At 30.2% G+C, this 20291-nt stretch overlaps 2 protein-coding genes across 6 annotated transcripts in view; both read right to left on the minus strand.

The window, feature by feature from the left end:
• The window catches only part of LOC116777867 (LIM/homeobox protein Lhx5), a 36369-nt gene extending 35041 nt beyond the window's left edge, over positions 1-1328 (minus strand). The window contains exon 1 of one of the 4 annotated variants that reach the window (XM_032671620.2): positions 1060-1328. In XM_032671620.2, the coding sequence (XP_032527511.1) occupies positions 1060-1075 (16 nt within the window). In that variant the 5' untranslated portion in view covers positions 1076-1328. The remainder of the gene's footprint in view (positions 1-1059) is intronic. The other 3 variants (XM_032671619.2, XM_032671622.2, XM_032671621.2) reach the window with 3 other exon arrangements.
• Positions 1329-13777: 12449 nt separating this feature from the next.
• LOC116777835 (trichoplein keratin filament-binding protein-like) lies at positions 13778-19543 on the minus strand. Of its 2 annotated transcripts, none has more exons than XM_032671583.2 (9): positions 19117-19543; positions 18802-19019; positions 18452-18562; positions 17889-18071; positions 17575-17719; positions 17211-17498; positions 16843-17004; positions 15497-15688; positions 13778-14979 (listed from the first exon to the last, which is right to left on the minus strand). In XM_032671583.2, exons 2-9 carry the CDS (start codon positions 19014-19016, stop codon positions 14788-14790), a joined length of 1488 nt encoding a protein of 495 aa, XP_032527474.2. In that variant the 5' UTR covers positions 19017-19019; positions 19117-19543; the 3' UTR covers positions 13778-14787. The 2 variants fall into 2 exon arrangements, with proteins under 2 accessions (XP_032527474.2, XP_032527473.2); XM_032671582.2 differs by having other exon boundaries at positions 19230-19542.
• Positions 19544-20291: the final 748 nt, after the last annotated feature.

Raw genomic sequence — 20291 nt, forward strand, 5'->3', positions numbered from 1 at the left:
AAAAAAAAATGAAAATTATAAATATACATATTTTTAGGATATAAAATTGTCAAAAACCATAAAAAATTATTCGTTTCTTTAGACATCTCGTTGGTAATCCCTTTGTCTTCCAAACGTCTCACAGCGAGAAAATTTACGGATTAAGGAACAAGGACCATACTATGATTAAGAGTTCAAGTAATTTAGACGTTTCTAAATAAGGCACACTAATTATATCTGGTACAAATATTTGTATAAGATTAATTGTTATATAGAATATTTTTCTCAGAGTCAAATATATACTCAGATGGGAAACTTAACTTCTACCATTTTATTTCATATATACAGATGTTTCTAATAGAATATGTACTACATATCAAAACATTATAATCATAATTCCGATTTTAAAAGAAATCCTGAGTTAAAAAAGACGATATAGATTTAAAGAACAAAAAATATAGCTTCCCGGTTAAAAAAATACTAATTTAGGGCATATTTTGAAGTATATCTAGGCGATGGAATAACGCATAAACTTCTCCTAGGCATACAATTTTGATTCGCCCTTTTGTGAATTATCAAATAATCTGTTATCGTGCATATTACTAAGTATGCGGTTTTTTCCACACCAACACAAAGATGTGGTTGACATCGCGAACTCACCAGAGTTCATCAATCGTAGCGCCGTAGACATAGGCCTAAACTATCACTACTGTATATAATTATATAGAGACATTCTTTCTTTTGACATAATCACAAGAAGGACAAGTTTATTTCAATCAGCTTCTGTTGTAATGAGAATTAACATCGGTCGCATCAGATGGAAAGGTAGGTGGAAATTTATAATCATCTAACGTGTTGGTTTACTGTTTACTATTTTACTCTCTCACATTATATAAATATTATTTTGTTACGGCTGTTTTTTGTTCAATGTGATGAATAGAAAATGTCAAAGGATTTATTTCCGAATGAAACACAGATGAGTGTGATATGAAAAAAAGTAATAAGCATGCGTTAAAAAGCATAATAATAAGGTACAGTGACTAAAAATTAATGTAATTAGAAAAAAAAAACAAACAAAACCTCCATAAGTCGGCATCGCAGACGTTAATCACATTCAATGTTCAGATGAGAAAAAAAAAACACGTAAAGAATAGTCAAAATTCAATGGACACAGGACACTGACTTTTACCAATGTGGTGCTGGTGGAAGGGGGCATGTGCCCCCCGTCCTGAGGCTAGGAATCCCGCCACTTCGGTGACCACACGTCACTGCACAAGACACACCAACACGCAAGGCGTATGACACGCGCGGCGGCCGGACGCGTACTACCGGCGAGACTGATGGAACAGCTCCAGCTGGGCCCTGTCTGCGCATACAGTAGAGACGGCGCTACAACTAGCCGGCGAGTATGAAAGAGGTAGAGATGGTAGCGTTCGGAAACAGGCGTGGTTGTAGAGACGGCCACTAGCATCGAAGGGGTGGTGCCAGCGTCGTTTTTCTATAGTTTTTTTGGTGCGTGCTCAGCGAGGTGGTAGGATTTCATTTTGTGGGACACGTGCGGCGTTCGCAGTAAATTTAAATTGCCCAGGATGGTAGCTGCTTATAATTATAGAGGCTGTATTTTTCGGTTGCTATGTCTAGGTCCCATTCTGATGTTTTGACTGGGGGCGTGTGAAATGTTCACCGCCCGCCTTCCTTGCTATCCTTTATTTTGACGACTTCAGCTCTCCCTCGCCATGAGTTATGGTGGTATAGCCACCGTATACGTCTTCCTAAGCCCCGAGATTCCCCCTCAAATGTTTTTGAGCCTTCATGTAAATGAACGCTGTAGGAAAATAAATATCATTATTACGGAGTTAAACTTATTTTCTATGCAAACTAAAATATTTAATATTATCTATTTGAGATAAGTATAACAACATACCTACGTATATCCCTGAATGAGATTGACTCATACATTCGTTACACTTTGCCAATTCAGTTAAAAAGCTTATAGTTTACAACATAACTAAGGAGGTTGTTACAACTACCTCCTTAGTTTATAAAAATTCTTAGATAGTCTTACAATATTTTGTAAAAAAAAATATTATTATTATTTACATTCAAATTTAACCTAAATATTCGTAAAAATATTTAAAAAAAAATTCACCTTTTATGATTCGATATTTTAGACGAAATAAATTTTTATTTTTCGCAATACATACCTACTTATATGAAGCGACATTTATTTTCTTACCTACTGAGTTCTTATAATGAATATACTTTTAAATAATTTTGAAACCAATTCGAAGACACAGAAATATGAAAAGACTATTTTTAATGCAGTGGTTTTTTTTTATTTTGTTTAATCTTACAAGGAAGGAGGACTAACAAGGAATAATTAGTGACAACAGAAGCCCTTACTAATACTAAAAAATATATGCATAATATACAAACATATTATAAAGAAAGGTATATTTTACAAGTAAAAAAAATTAATTAACAAATGTCTAATAAAAATTTAAGAAAGGTCAACACCGAAAATTATAATATGCTGAAGTATTTAAAAAGATATTAAAAAAAATCTTATGATGGTATTATTGCTTTATAACATTAATAGCCACTACACAAATAATATATTTAAAGACTATAAACATGCACTGTTCTTACTCGTCGTGGAGATAAAAATATTGCTGTAAAATACAGTACACATATTAAATTTTATTTCATTTCATGGCATTAAATATGCTATGAGAATTATCTTGGGCTAATTTAAAATATATGAAACAATATAAAAAACATTCAACGAGAAAACATATTTGTTATACGAAAATGACAGATTATAAAAAAAAATCATTGTAGTCTATGGCTGTTTGGAGACTATGAATTATGCAAGAATAAGCACCTCAATTATAATAGCGTCTGATAATATATTATTAAAAAATTAAATAATAAATTTAAATATAAAAATATACCTGGAACATAAATGGCAGACTGTCATGAGTTATAATTTAACTAAGTTGTTGGGTTTGGATTTAAAATTAAAATATGTCTGGTTGATATAATTAAAAAGCTTCATAGAGCTCTGACTAACATAACCATACGAATGTTGACGTAAAATTCTATTTGTAGTCTTTAAAAAAAAGAACTACTGTTATATGTAACAAAATAAACATACATTAATAATAATAATAATAATAGCTTCTTAACGAAATATAAATACATGTATTTGTAATGTGTAAGGCAGAACTTAACTTAAATTAATTTGTTGTGTTGGCGCGTTAAGTGATGATTTATTAGGCGTCCATCAATAATACTATTGAAAATTGAGAAACGTAAGTATTGTCTAAAATACTTATGTCTGTTTTAATCGCGATTACCTATAATCACCGAGAGTAAATTGTTTTCCACAGATACATAGATTTTTCCCAATAAACTACCAATATCGTTTCTTTCATTTCTCCATTTTTTTTCTTTCGTTTTTATGTAGAAAATATTGAATATTAAAAAAGGAAACTGAAAAAAACTTCAAGAAAGTTTATATTATTTAGTAATAAAATGGATGTGTTTAGAAATTAGCTCTTATTTATTTAGAATTGCGACATTCAAGAGGGACTTTCTAGGATTATAGAAAATAGATAGTATAGAAATTCTTCTAGAGTACTAACTAGTAAAAAACTTCTAGGATAAATTCAATTTCTAGAATATTTACTGACTACCTCCTATGTTTTAACTTGTTCAATTAAAAGTCGATTAAATACTCATGATCTCGACATAACATTGACATAATGTTTTAACTGTCACACCGGAATTCTGAAAAAATTGCAAAACTTACATAAAATTCTATCATAGTTTTAATTTTGTTTTAATAACGACAACCATCGGTACCTTATATATGTAAGATGTATTCTGTTTTATAAACTAAAGTTTAAAATACAATCACAGTCACTGTCTTCCAAGAAGTCATTCGTTTCATACAAGACTAGCCGTTCCAATTAGTATCATGACTATTATTATTTCCTATACTGACGCGTCAGGTACAATAAAAATAAATGGCTCTTAAATGACTTAGCGAAGTGTTAAATTCAGGGTTGGTTTAGGGGTGTCCCACGCGTAATCTTTTATTTATAAACATATATATACAGAAGCTATGATGATTATTTTTTGCTCTATCTAAGTTTAATATTTACCATTCCAATTCCAATAAGACTACAACAATAGTAATATATAACAGTTCTGCAATGTGTGATCTGTGTAGATTAGTTGATTTTAATTAATGCAGTGCAACCTCACAATATCTCAGACACAGCATCAGCGGCAAAAATGTTGAAATAGTTGCACACATTAATTTTGGAGAAAACCCTGGAAAAAAAATTTTTGATTCATGTCGCATCTAAAATCGAAAAAGATTGGGAATCTCTGTTCTACATAACTCAAGTGACATCTAGTGAAAGCATTTTGATGCATACAGTTTAACCGTTTTACTACAGCGCCATCTGTGAACTAGTTTCATAGACATACATAGTGTAAAAAGTTTTGGAGACTTCCAGTAGATGTCACTAGTGCAATGAGTACCAACATTACCATAAATGTCAAAGAGTATAAAACTTTATAATCTGTTGTTGAACGTGTATATCTAATCTCAAATAATGACTCGTCAACCCAAACCATAGACTTCTTACTTTCTTATAGATTATACAATTTTTATCAGGTTCAATATGTGTTTCCACGTATGTTCATTCTCAGAGTAATAAACTCTGTAGCAAAATATACTACAAAGGTCCCTGATCCGAAAGATGTCTATAATAAACAATTGCGTATAACGAAAACAAATGATTCTTTAAAAATTAATCAACGTTACTTTTACAAAATCATTTTATAATGATAAATTTAGTTTCTGTACTAATTTATACCTTTTAAACAGTTTCCTTTTAAATATTACATCGTTTTCCTAATTTGTAATATGCGAGTAGTCCCGCGGAGTTAACAATTGTTTTGTTTGATAATAAAATATGTTCTTACACACTTAGTTTTTCTCTCAGGAATTTTTAATATCTATATTAAAGCTTACCATCCAACTCCAACTGAAGTTGCCGCCACGGCGAAAAGGTAGGTTAAAAATATTTATTTACTTTTCAAGAAAATAAATTATAAGGACTGCTTTAACTAATACATTTAAAATATCTGCTCTTCAAGCATCAAGATAAATAGTTTTTCTCAATGTCCTTAGTATATGTATGAAATTAAAGTGCTTTATTACTTCAGTTCATAAAAATCCATGTTTGTCATAGCTGTAGTTACAGGTGACAGATGCTTGTTTCCATACTTACCTTAATGTCAAACGAAAATTTAAGTATATCAAACAACAGCTCGGAACGTAGAAAACAGTCAGTCACTTTCAACTTAATTAAATACGAAATAAGATTGACAAAGAAATGTTGCTTCTAAATGTAAGTTTTTAAATGCGACAGTAGCAAGAACCCCGAATGTGTATCTCCGTTACAGTCAAAAGGACTCATGCGCATAGGTCTGAGGGAGCAAATTTTATAACGGAGATAATAATAAATTTTCGGCCCAAAATTTAATGACAATATAAAAGTAACTAATAACCAAAACTTTCCGATATTAACGGAAGGCCAGAGGAAATCTACTTGTTAAGACAATTTGAAAATAAACTCGAATGTAAATCGTTAAGTGTGTAAAAATTTTTTGCTTTACCAAACAAAGATAACTTTAACTTGAATTACATTTCTTCTCATTACGTCTCCTTTTCTACCAAAACCAAGGTTAACAAGGACACAAACCTTTCAAAACAGGAACGTAATGGGTGGTGATGGTTTATTCAGATGACCTTGATAATAACTTACAAGGTTAATATTAATTTAGAGAAAGATACCATTTACAATATCCTACAGAGTCATTTTCGGCCCCTGTCACCGCATTGCGAGGACGAGGTCCTCGTCCAACCAAGGGGTTCCCTCTTTCTGTCGTCAGAGGACCGATGTTTTCACACACCAAAAGCCTTTCAATCACTTTCTAAGTCCAGGCTCACAGTCTTAGAGGAACCCTTGGGACGGGCGTACACCACCGCGTCCTTCAGATTCAAGTTTCAGTGTTAGATCGCAAACACCACATCTCTTTACGCGGACGTCAAAGTCAATCGTATCAAGTCGAAAAATGTTTAAGTCAAATTGTGATTGAGAAATTGAATTTGTATTCATTATTAGCCGGCCCCTGAATACACGAATTAGTAACGCCGACTCATAAAAATTTTGCCAATGCATTAGATATTTTTCCTAGAGTATATAGATATTAAAATAGTGATTAGTGTATTTTATAAATCTTTTAGTGTTAAAATATGTTAGAAGAGGAAAAATTTTTTACGTCTTAATTCTTCGTTGCGCCTTCTTGTGTCCATTTCGTGAATTTATTTTGATTTGATTAATTAAAACTGCAATAATGTTATATATAAAAAAATAATACAAGCCTTCAATATGACAAGACAATAATAATATGTCAGAAAATATAAGGGTCACGCGTGACTTTCCATATCTTACAAAAGAACCAGGATGCACAAAGTTTGTTTTTTTCATAAATCGAGACTTACCTTCCCAAGGGATCTCCGGGTGTCCAGAAATTTGTTGACAAAATTTAAAGAGCGAAGCGAAGTTGTATAAAATATACGAAATAGACAACCAAAGGACAGAAAGAAGACCTCTATGCATACAAATAACTTCTTATTGGACGGGTTTTTAATTTTCCTGTCGTCATATATATTCAGTTCTCAGGACTTCAATGCCTCGTGAATAACTTAAAATCGATAAAAATGTGTGAAGATGAAATAGAACTTTTAATTTAGACATGTACGAAGCTCACTTTAATGTAACCATTCTCAGATAAATGGCAGCTATTTTTACAATACCTTTCTTAATGTTGTATCTATTATGCATTTAAAGTAAGTTGTGTGATACAATTGACCTAGGTTGTTCGCTGTTACGATATATTGTTTTCCTTATATTATAATTAAATAAAAAATAGAATGATTTGTTGTACATTGCGGCTTGTACGTGAAATGAAGATCGTTGAATAAGCAAACAAATGAGAAATTAACAAAACATCTTAAACACTGTTTTAAAATGATAATATTATTGTGTATTGCAATCTTGGGTTAGTTACATGGAGATGCAACGCGTTCTTTGAACTACAATGTTTCAGTTTTAAAAATATGCTTTTTTTTTTGCCTAAAGTAAGATAGTATTTATTTTCAAGTAAGGAAATTTGTTCTCAATGTCTGGGAAGTTGGGAGGTTATTGGGTATATGACACTGCCAGGCAACATACTGGGACGCTTTTTAAATGTGACTCGTTTTGCCTTCGAAGACAAATATACTCGTTTCAAAGTACGTACAGTAAAGTAATGTACACACTGTTGATAACGAGCTACGAGTCTGTTCGCATCAACATTTCATGAGGCTCGACCTCAACATTGCTCGATATAAGAAAATTATCGTGATTTTCAGAAGTCAGATTCTTGCATGTACTTAAGAATCCCATTAACACAAGAATATCTCAAGAGAAGTACCTACCATTTTTTATAATGCTAATCTAGGATTTGTTGCCCAACCTCAAAACTCTTTTAAGTATGAAAATACAAATAGCAATTTTAAGCGACCTATAAATTAGTTACATTTCAAACAGATGAATTAGTAGTTAATCATAAAACTACAAGAGAAATTGAATATTGTGTAAAATTTTATAAAATACTTATTTACATGACTGGAATTCGCTTTCGCTTAAATCGCTTTAAATAAATTCATAGTACCCCATTATTAAAAAAATATTCTAGGGATAAAATCAATCGAAATTGTTACAGTTTCAGAGTAAAGCAAAATGGTCTAAAATTTCGGTGCACAAATTAAAGCAAGAGCAGCTTATACATTTGAAGACTAGCTTTTTGTAAGTAAACGCCTCCATTATTTTCTTCTTTCACTTTTTACATAAATCTTTGTACATATATATACTTTTTGCCTATAGACACAAAAAAGATTCCGAATAATTTCATACATACATATGTACCTAATAAGAATGATCTTTTAATAAAGAATGTACCTTGTTTTGTTCAATACAAGGGACCGCAGTCACATTTCGGACAAGTCACATAAAATAGCAAAGCTAATGTCATACATTTCAATAACACCATAAAGTTATTTAGAAATAAAAATGTATAATCATAATTAAACATGTTAAGCATTCGCCAAATACCTACACCAAATATTACACACAAGGAACAGTACTCTGGCAATGTTATTAACAATATCTAGTCATAACTATTGAATAACCCAAAATAGGTGTGAAGTATTTCAATATAATCATTCGCATATACATACTTTTAAGCTTAAAAAAAGAAGGAAAGGAAGACGGTGAAGGAAAACATCGTGAGGAAACCTGGACTTATAATTTCAAATTATAAGTTTGAAATCGCCAACTCGCCTTGAGCAAGCGTGGTGATTAATGCTCAAACCTTCTTCAAAAGAAGGGGCCTTTGCTCAGCAGTGGGCTCCGATAGGCTGATGATGATGATGATGATGAAGCTTAAAACTATAAAGAGTTGTCTATGGTAGCAAAACTGGCGCTAAAAGATATACGTAACTAATCAATGTTTTTGCCACCTCCTCTCATTTGAGTTCCATTCCGAGTTAATAACTACCCACCAAATCTATACTGACATGTGATTATAACTGAACGAAACAAAAGTTCCTTCAAACGCATAAGCAGTGAGTAGCATAAAGTAAATGTCTCTTTGATTTAAATAATGCTCAGCGCAGATATATAAAAAAAATAACAATTTTCGATCTTGTAATAATGCCGTGAGCAAAAGTTATGTCATTTATAACGCAATTACATATAAATTACGCTATATTTTGAAAATGATAAGAGTAGACCAATGATGACCAAATACATCTGACGTAACGGCCGAAACCGGGGGCAAAATATACTCATAATTAATGAATACTCCTCAGGATATATTTGAGATAGCTATATATAAATAAAATACGATAAAATTCGCACATACTTGACTGAAAAGTTACTACAATATAATATATATATCTACGAAGAACAATTTACGCGAGCAAAACCACGGCCAAGAACATGCTAATGCATTGAATTTTTTTTTTATTATTTTAAATTGCTTAATGCTTGGAAAAGCTGAATATTTCATTAATATAATTACAGACAAAAACAACCAGTTTATCTTGAATGTAAACCAAAGACCAATTAAGGAAAGGTCTATTTCAAAATATAATATAGATTAGATATAGATGAAATGGCTCAGCATTTCAAAACGCATACACTTAATAAATATATTCTAACAAAATCAGCGAAAAAACTATAAGCAATATCTTATCATGACTCATGAGTGACACAGGGAATACATTATAACCAATTATTTGATATCGCATACATTTACAAATTTTGATAATAATAATAAAAATATAATCATGGCAATACAATGCATACCTTTAGATGACTTATTTGGGCGAAAGCTACACATGACTTGTCACTAACGTAGAATACATTTGAAAAAATAAGCATCTTAAATCGCATAAATCAATTATTTAAATATTAACTACGAACGTAAAATTGGGTTATTTAAGGTAAATAGATTATAGCCATTTATTATGTAGACAAAGCCATGGGAGAAAGCTAAGCTTGAGTGGTGTTAACCTATTAAATGCATATAAAAGTAGCTCAGCACACAATCGCAAAAATAGTCCAAAAATAATTTAGAGTTCAAGGAAGATAAGCTATAAGCAATAGCTACTCGGAAGTACCAGCCTTTCACGTCAATTTATTAGTCCTCGCGCTGATGCTTGCTACTTTCTGAGATATGGCGGAGCAAATATGGTGAAGACAAACAGATGCCAATCTAACTTAGTCCACGATCAATCAGTGACACAGTTATATAATTTAGCTGCCTGCGCTACTTTGTTCCTGACGCACGCGACATAATATCCTGTGATTGGTCCGTAAATATCATGATTTCTCTAACAAAAGGTTGACTAATAGCATGGAACAAAAAACTAAAAAAATATATATTTTTTAATACAACACCGATTACAGGATCATAATGTTTATATATAAACCAGAAACACTAAAGCGAACTTTCTTACATAATAAATAGATTTCAGGCCGAAAAAAATATACCACATACGAAATTTATGAGCACGCAGGTCATATCGTTATTCGTGTCCAATGTGTACCGATTATAGCCCCATATATCTTGTATTTGGTGATACTACACCAAGGAAATGAATAATTTCCTTCACAGAATAGTCATTATAAGGAATTGACCAGTGATTGCGAAGGTGTGGACGAATTTAGTGATACAATGACACTACTACAGCGATAACAATATTTTATAAAAGCTAAAGTTTGTAAAGAGGCATCGATGTTTTTTCCTCTATCACGATAAAACCATTCAACCGATTTTAATGATATGTAATATTGAGATCTAAGACTTTCGCGAGTTTTATTCATTTAAATGAAACTAATATATTTCGGATATACTACGCGGTTTTTTATTATTATTATTATTATTTTTTTTAATAATATATAGTCAGAATGAGACTGTTATTCTGTGTAGTTTTTGCACACCCAAAATATAAATATCACCGCCGGTTGGTTGGTAATTAATAATTTACTTATTAAGATATTATTTCTTAAATACATCAATATGTGTATTTATAAATTTTTATAATCTCAAAATTTTCTTTATGTAATATAGCAATTTACCAATTACATTGGTTAAGTCCGATTCTTGATTAGTTATCATAAGACTTATTTGTCCACAAACATCTCGTTTACATCCGGTCATTCACGCCTGACTCATCGCTCTTACCACAGGTGTATTAAAATTAGCGCAAGGACTATAAGTATAAAAACCAGTGTTGCCTCAACTATTAATCGGCGAAATTTCACGAATATCTGATGGTAGTTAAGTACAGAGTAACGCTCAGCTAAAATATGGAATCGCATTTTTTTTTTTATTGTCATAAATTGTTTAAAAAAGTAATGAAATTAACAAAATATAACTCGATATAAATGTATAGAAGCAAACCATATAGGTCAGCGAAGCTACGGACAAAAGCTAGTTAGAAATAATTAATTAATGTCTCCCAGAACAAAACTTAGCTATTTCCTATCTATTTTTTATTATCTGTATTATTTACTCAGACACAGCTCCGCCTTTATGGCAATCGGTTTTTGCGATCGAAAATGCCTTTGTGTATTAAACGCAGATCACCTTCAAATTCACTTAAATCTGCTCAGCAGTTTTATACCCAATTAAAAAATTATAATAAATTAATATAAATAAAATAGCTGTGCAATTTCATAGCATAAAAATGTTTAGAGAACATTTATAATGATTTTGTTACTGCAGCAAGGACCGATTTACGCAAGCTGACAAGTGGCCAAAAGCCGTACTGTAATAGCACGAAATCACTTAGTATTATTCAATCGCATACACTTTAAAAATAATTACTAATGCAATATTTATATGAATAATAAGATTACACGCAAATAAAAACAGTGGCAAAAGCTATGTTCCATCAATGTGTAGCATTCGGGGCACGTAAGAAACGTTTGTTCATACATGTATATATATGAGATATTCAATAGCATAATTTATACACAAAATAATCAGGGTAACAGATTATAACTACACTATAGACAATAATCGCGAGTGAAGCCATAGCTCATAACTAGTCGTAATAAAATTTTTCTTCTAACGATTCACAACACTTTGTGAATGACCATATAAATAAATTATTAATTATATGTATTTTAATGACATCTAATACTGAATAAAAAGTTACACTAAATTCGATTGTAGTAGACAGTAGTCGACAAACTTAAATGTAACATGTCTCACAGATAAAAAAAGAATTTAAACAAGCGAAACCGCGTGCAAAATCTTGTCGTAAATTTAAAGTAACAGACAGTCAAACTAAAGTATCTAAGCATTTTCTATCGCATAGCCATATTTGTGAAATAATAAGAATATAACGAAAGTTCTATATAAATTTGAAAAACACTAATAAGCGAAGCTGTGGACCAAAAGTAATTCAATGTTCAGAATAAATTAACCATTACTCATCTCATACTTTTACAAGCTTTTCCCAGCGATTTTACTAGCATGATCTTCGGTTATCATCTTTCGGGCTCTTTCATAATAAACCTCGCCATAATTGATTTAACTTATATCTGTTCAGTAGTTTCACCGTACACGAAATATAAATAAAAATTATGGTTTACAAAATACATACAAGAATACGCTGAGCATTGTCATCGCATACGCTTGTCGAGAAAATATTTAGAGTAAAGATAATTGGGATAAAGAAATTTAGCATAAGCAAAACCACAGTACAGCCTAATCATTAAGAGGGTACATAACACGTAAGGCTTAACATTGGATACACAAAATACACTTTAAAAAATTAACACGAGCGAAACCGCTGAACAAAAATTTGGCATATAGTCGCTTGCTGGAATTCGCATCAGACGTACATTCAGAGGTAATAACAATCTTAAAAAACAGTCTGTACAATAAAGAATACTTAGAGTTCATTTAAAAATAAAATCATCATTTGTAAATGGCTATTTCAACAACTCAAACATATACTAATATACTATTTATATATAGAATAAAATAATTATGACAATCTCATACACATTCAGAAAAAATGCAAGTTTGAAGTCGTAAATATTAATTTTGAAAAGAACATAGTTAGGAAAAAAGGCCAAATAAGAGTCGAATATCGCCGTCAGCAAAAACGAGTAGCAAAAACAACATACATATATATATGAAGTAATTAAGAAATCCATCGCGTATACATCTACATTAAATAAATCGGGTCTGGGTCGAAACTGCAATATAAATAAATAATAAAAAAAACATTTTAAGTGAGCAAAAAATTTTTAAATAGTTAAACCAACTGATTATTACGCAATTTATTAAGGATACCGATTTCAAAATACAATAAACATCTGAAAACACACCAAATAAGGAATCACGAGCAGAGACGTTGGCTGGAGCTTAGAGTTACTGATCAATAAGTATGAAATGGCTAAGCATTTTTTTAAATATAATCTATCATTAAATATTGCTAGCGACGAGATAAAAATCGTAGTACATACTATATAAAGTAAATTTACTCGCAAACGAAACCACGGCTAAACACTTATCATAACACTCAACACAGAATAGTCACAAATAGCTTAATTTAATAAAATTAAAAACATTAATTCAAGGAAAGTGAAGTCATTAGAATTTATATTTTAAATTACCAAGCAAAGAGAGAAAGCTTATAACTAATAAGTAATAGATGGAATATCAAATCGCTTAAAACTTCACATAGCATTCATTATTCAGAAAACAATGAAAACAATGCCGTTAAAATAAAACATAATTCCCCAATAGGGAATCATTACAATGAATTCGTGGCCAAGACTAAATATGATATATAGATAAAATCGCTTAGCACTTTAACTATAACTCATTTATCATTAATAAAAAAAAAAAAACAATTTCTTTCATAAGCAAAAGCAAATTTTTTTTATCGCTCAGCATTTTACATAGCATTTATGAATATATATTTTTTAAAACAACCACCCTAAATATATATAATATATGTATCTGTAATGATTATTTTTTTCCTTCCAACAAGATCCTGGGCACATATTAAAAAAAAAATTTATGTCAAAGCAAAGAAACAAATCTCTCCTAAAAACTCAGGATGATATAAAAATACAACATGTCATATTATAATTTTATTCTCACACCAAATCAAATCCTCTTTCGACATTTAAAAATATAAAAGTCTTTTATTATTCATAGTAAATTAAGTTTATTCTCCGTTCATATACATTTTATAGGCAAAATGTATAATTATAAAAAGTTCAGACTGAATTCATATTACAGTCCTTAGTCACAACATTATATATGTACTTAAGAAATCATGTCTTCATAAACCAGCCTTTTATTTCCTATACGACCTATTTGAACTTAAAAACTAATATTACTGTCAAATACTGTTACTATAAAATTCAGTCTCGGTTAGGTATTACCTTCTGGACATTAATCCCAGTTTAAATGCATATCAAGACTAATGAGCTATTGACATATTTAATGTTTAAAAATATAATAGTCGTTATGTAAAATTATTAGTAGTGGTAATTTCACTCATTCTAGATTTCATAATTGAAATTAAATTATATGTCATCCCATTAAAATTGTTCAACAGATAAAAAATCTCTTCCTCCAATATATAAACATCACCAGGTTTAATTATTAAATTAAAAATGCACATAACATATAAAATATGTTAATTCATTTTGCACACACACAATAAAACTCTGATAAAATATGGCGAGCTGGTGGTATTAATCTAATTTTTGATCTTAAATTAAATTATTTGTCAAAAATCATTAAAGTATTACTTAGGTTACGGTTAGTATAGTTAAATAAAAACCTATTTATTACAATACTCATGTCACACACAAACACACCACACAATAAAATAAGGTTTTAAAACCAACCTTGGAATGTTGGATGGAGGTGCAAAATCCGATACAATTAATTATTTAAAGGCACTTATTTTAAAATATCACTCACAAGATACCAGTGAGTGTGATGTCTTTAAATACGAGTATTTGTATAAAACCATTATAGGGAAATATTTTCCTAAAGTAAATTCTCATTTAAATTGTTATAAAATTGTCATCAAGCCATCCATCAAGTCATCAATCAAACCATCCGTCAATATATTTATGCCCAGGCCTTTGTGCTGCCCTCTCGCTGTACCCTTGCTATCTCAGCTCGAACCAATTTCTCCCTTAGAGCCTCAGCTCGTAGTTCCTCCTCCCTCTGCAATGAGTCCTCGAGCTGTGACTGCTGAAGGCGGAGGCTATTTAGCTGAGCTTGAAGGGTTTGTATTGTGGAAGTGGAAATATTTTTGAGCTGAAAGTAACAATAAATTATAAGTATATAATATTATATTATAGTATTTTATGTGTGCTAACAATAACAACACCAGCCCTACTTACATTATTATAGCAAATATATTTGCTGACTGTACATTTATAACAAATCTATTTCCATAGTATAATATATATTTTTTAATTAGTAACCAGTACGCATGTACTTAATATATATTAATTGTAAGTACATACATTAATTCTTATAATATCTAGAATGTTTTTTCATCATCACAACAATGAGATAAAAATTATCTAATTGAAAATATACAATCTGACAAACTAAATCAATCTAATACCGATTTAATTTTTCCTATATTCAATTTTGATTTTTAGATCTTAACCTTTAAATATATATAAAACATTCCATATTACAGCTTGCCACATACAAGATAACTCAGGGATGATATAGCCTTTGATTTAGAAACTTGGTCTCATTCATATGATAATTAGGACTACAAATATAATTTGCCAATACATTGTTATGTTTTGTTGCCTACCTGTTTTTCTTTCTCTTTGGAGCATACTTCCTGATTGAAGCTGTCCATCTGTTCCAGAATCTTCTCGCGTTCTAGAACATTCTCTCTCTGTAGCTTGATATTGTACTGTATCTTTTCATTCAATTGCTTTTTTAATGTTTCCACAACTTTCCTCATCAGAAGACTGCGAGCTTCTCTTTCTTTTTCCCAAAGCTGAAATAGCATTCATAATTGTCAAATTATATTAATTAATCTATACATATTATAATAGCTGTTAATAATAAAAATTTGGATATCTTTAAAATTTGATGAACATTTCTTTGTATACAATATTTATTATGACAGATGTATAAGCATAAAAGCTTATAGTAAAACAAATATAATGTACTCCTAAAATTGATATTATTAGTTATAAAGTGTAGGTATTATCGATGAGGTCAGAAAAATGAGACCAAATTGTTGTGTTGTAAAAAAAAATATATATTTTTTTTAAAGTTATGTTACATATAGTAATGCATAAAAATTTTGATGTATATTTGATGCTTATGCTATTTTCCCTTTTGTATTTACAAACAGAAGGACCTCCAAAAGCCGTAAAACTAAAATAGAGTGATATTATCTATAAAAAAAATACCAGCTCATATCCTCAGCTTTGTACTACTTGTTTTATATGTATACACTTCTCTTATGAGGCATTTTAACATTTAATATTTAGAAGTTATAATAATCTTATCCCTTATAATGCTTTAACTATAAATAAAATAAATATATATGAATAAAATTATGTTGTTTAGATAGGGTCCAACAAATATAAATAATAAAAAAATTAAATCCATCCAGTACTCAGCTGTATATCTGTATCATAATATTTATTTATAAAAGTAAAAGCTAATATAATGTTCTTTAGTTTGGAAATTACGCCACGATTGCTAGTTTTAACAATGTTTCTAAATAAATACATTAAAAATGTATTTAATAAGGTCTGAGAAGTTCCAGTATGGTAAAATATTAAATAATATGATATGTAATGAAATCTAAGACTTTCGCGAGTATTAATTTAAATGAAGCTAATATTTTCGGATCACGCGTATATTATTTTTAAAAACTACATGCTCCCGATGATTCGGTTTCTTTGCAGCAATCGTAATCACTGGCAGACGATATGTGCCCGTTCACAGTAGTAACCAGAAAATATTAGTTTTATTTAAGATGATAAGTAATTAGGCCAAATTATAAGATTTAACAGGTTATAATCAAGAATTGACACTAAAGTCATTTTTGCTATTGTAAATTATTACGGAAAGCGCCATCTATGGTAAACTAGTTAAGGTTAAAACAAGTACAAATAAATACAATGTATGACTAACCTTATCTTGCTTTTCATTTATCTGCCTCGCCTCACCGTCATACATGGCCTCGATGTTCTTTTGTCTCTGTCTCTCCCTCTCTCTGTGCTCTTCCAACTCTTGCAAAGCCGCGTCCAAAACGCTTTTGTATTTCGCGCTTTTTTCACGATCCGCTTCGTAATCCTTCAAACAAAATTCGTTATTGGAGTTAACTAATTCACAAATAGATATGATACATCCCAGCAAAGTTAAAGTTCATTTAAAACTTTTGTGTTTTATGGTTAAAAGGCTTTACTACCTAATCATGTATTGTGAAGCCTTATTCTCATTACTGTTCAAATTTCTCATTTATTCTCATTACTTTCAAAAGTAAATAAACAACAATTTACCTTCAGGACGCTTTTTCTAATTCTATCTAACATTTGCAATTCCAGATCTATTTCTGCCATAACAGCAACTACTTTTCGTTTAAGTTTATATTTATGTAGGCCCATATTAATGATTTGGACATCTCTTTCAGACATTAGCCTTGCGAATTCTTTTTCTCTCTCATTTGCTATAAACTGCAGTTCTTCTAATATTTGTCTTTCCCTCTCTTCTTGTTTTCTAAGAACTTTTACCGCACTCTCTTTCTCACTTAATTCTGCTATTTGATCCTGTAAGCTATTCCTAAGATCCTGAAATATAAAAGTTGATTGACGGTTAAGTTGTCTATAAGATTTTGGTTGAATAGTTATAACATGTTGTTCTTACCTTCATCTGTATTTCCTTTGTTTTTAGTCTCTCTTGCTCAATCTCTATTTGTTTCCTTAAAGCTTCATCCCTTTCTTGCAGGAGCTTACGTGTTTCCTCTTCTTCTTTTTTTTTCTGCAACTCTTTCTCTACTATTTGTTCCATCCTGTAAAAACGAGTCATCTTACAATAATTTCTTATTAGGTAATAATGAAGCATGGTAGTTCATGTTTTTTAAGTACTAAAAAGAAAATTACTACTTTACTCTCTTCTTGTCTTTGAGATACTATTGTTATAATTATTATATGAATCGAAATATGTTATAAAAAATTTACCAGGCAGATTTTAATTTTGCGCCATTGACATATGTAGTGGCGGCCCTGATCTCTGGCTGCCTTAACCTCCAAGCATGATAAAGCTTTAGTTCAGCTTCCTGCTTCCTCATCTGTTCCTCTTTGGCTATAATACCTTGATTGATATCTCGCAGAGTTGACGTCGGTACATCATTTAGGTATGACCTGAGTGTTTAAATATCAGCTATCATTAATATAATTATCAATATATTTAAGGTAAATATTTTTAATTAATATTTATAAATTATCTGTTTTCAAAAGATTAAAAAAGCTCTATCTAAAAAGTCTATCTATGCCCCAACACTCATTCAATCTTAGTCAAACATATTAAACTAAAATACATATTGTTGCATGCTACCGATGCAATACAAAATATAACTTGTATATAACTAATATTGACATATATGTAAAGCAATATATTTCTACATATGCTATAAATAACAAAAAGTGCTAACACTATAAGCATAACAAACAGGGTAATAAAAAGCTCAATTCATTTACTAGGTATATTTTTATTCTGCGCACATAAAAGTGATTGTATATACCCATTTTTATAGTATTTAGGTTGTGCTGCCAATACTTTGATCTCCTGCTGGTACTGTATGTTCTCTTGAAACAACATGCTCTCTAATTTTTTCCGCCTCTCTTCCAATTGTCTAAAACAAGACACTTAACTAATTTACACATGAACTTAGTGTTACATTGTTTAATTATTTTAAATAAGAGTACCTATTCTTTAAATCATTCTACATTTAATGAATAAATATTTTGTAACATTACATTCCATTTAACTTATAGCGTTGCTATAGCTATTAAAATTTTAGATACATTACACTGTAATCTATTAAAGTTCTTCTTCAAATTATTAGTTCTATTATATCATGTTTACACTTACGCAGCTTTAATTTTTTTTTCACTAAGTAATTCAGACTCTTTTTTAGCTCTCTCATAATATCTTTCTGTAGTCCACTGTTCATGATGTCTGGATTTATTTGTGTTAATTTCAAAATAATTGGCAACTTTCTTGACTTCTTCTGCTCGTCTTATTTCATTATCACGTTTCTGAGCAGCCAGAGCTTGTAATTGCCATTGGGGTCTTATACGTGACATTTTCTGTAAATGTTTAAAAAATCGAATACAATTTTCATGTTTCATTTAAAATGTAAGAGATGTTTAACTTAAACTTTAGAGAAAGAAGTTAAATATTTACTTGCACTTTGAATGTGAAATAAGAACGAAAGACGACAAGCTGAACGCGGAATGACTCACAATGCCAACAGTTTTATCCACGATATGACTAATATTGTGAGATCAATAACTAACCTCGGTTGACTGCACACGGTAAGGTCTCTTCCAATTCTGGAGCACTCACTTCCTATCACGCAAATTACATGATTGCTCGCGTCGCGTGGGCGCTATAACGACAATGAATTACTTCGTATGAGGTCGGCCCGTTCATTAAACAACATTCAGATCACTTCCTCGTAATTCGACAATTTAATTCTTGTTAATTTCTTAAAAACATGCAATATTCGTATTAATCACAACCAGAACTCATAAGCGTTTAATTGTACTTTCATATCACTACGTTTTACTTTACAAATTACATATCCACAAACGTCAAAATTGACAATGCCTAACAACCGATGTATCATCCTTATACAATCGTCATTGAGAATCCATTTCGAAAGTTTCCATTGGGGCCTTATTTAAGACAACCAACCAAGTTTTCATTACAATCTGTCAATTACGATATAAAAAATGTATATATATAAATTATAAAATATAAAAATAATTCATGTTTTAAAAATTAGAGATGAGAAAGTGCACTAAAACTTTATGTTCTTTCTCTTATGATATTAAGCATCAATTAATTTAATAATTATAATTTTTTTTAGTATGCAATAAACGGGTTTTAAACAAATATTGTTATGGGTATTGTTTTTGTACGTTGACCAAATTATAAATATTCGGTTTATTTGGTATTATAATATTTAATTAATAATAATATGACGGTCTAAAGTTAAAAATGTTTGAACGCTTAAATTACATATATTTTAGACTTTACATAGTTTACTTTACTTTACCGATATTAGAACTGCTTTGAATGTATTTTTGAACTTGTCAAAACTAAATTTGTCTTGTTCACGAAATTAGTTTTTAACAATATGAGTGAAAAGTACAGTCATATTTAATTACCATTTAAAACCAAAGCTATAAAATTAATGTTCATTTAGGTATTGTTATTTTAAAGATTATCATTAATAAAAAAAAAACAAATTATCTATGGTGCCATATAAATTTTTTAAACTTTAAAGTAATTCTACGTTATAGTTACCATTTCTGTATTAAAATCTAAAATAACAATGTTTTATTGACTAAAAA

The sequence above is a fragment of the Danaus plexippus genome, chromosome Z (genome assembly GCF_018135715.1).
Source record: "Danaus plexippus chromosome Z, MEX_DaPlex, whole genome shotgun sequence".
In the NCBI taxonomy this organism is placed as follows: Eukaryota; Metazoa; Arthropoda; class Insecta; order Lepidoptera; family Nymphalidae; genus Danaus; species Danaus plexippus.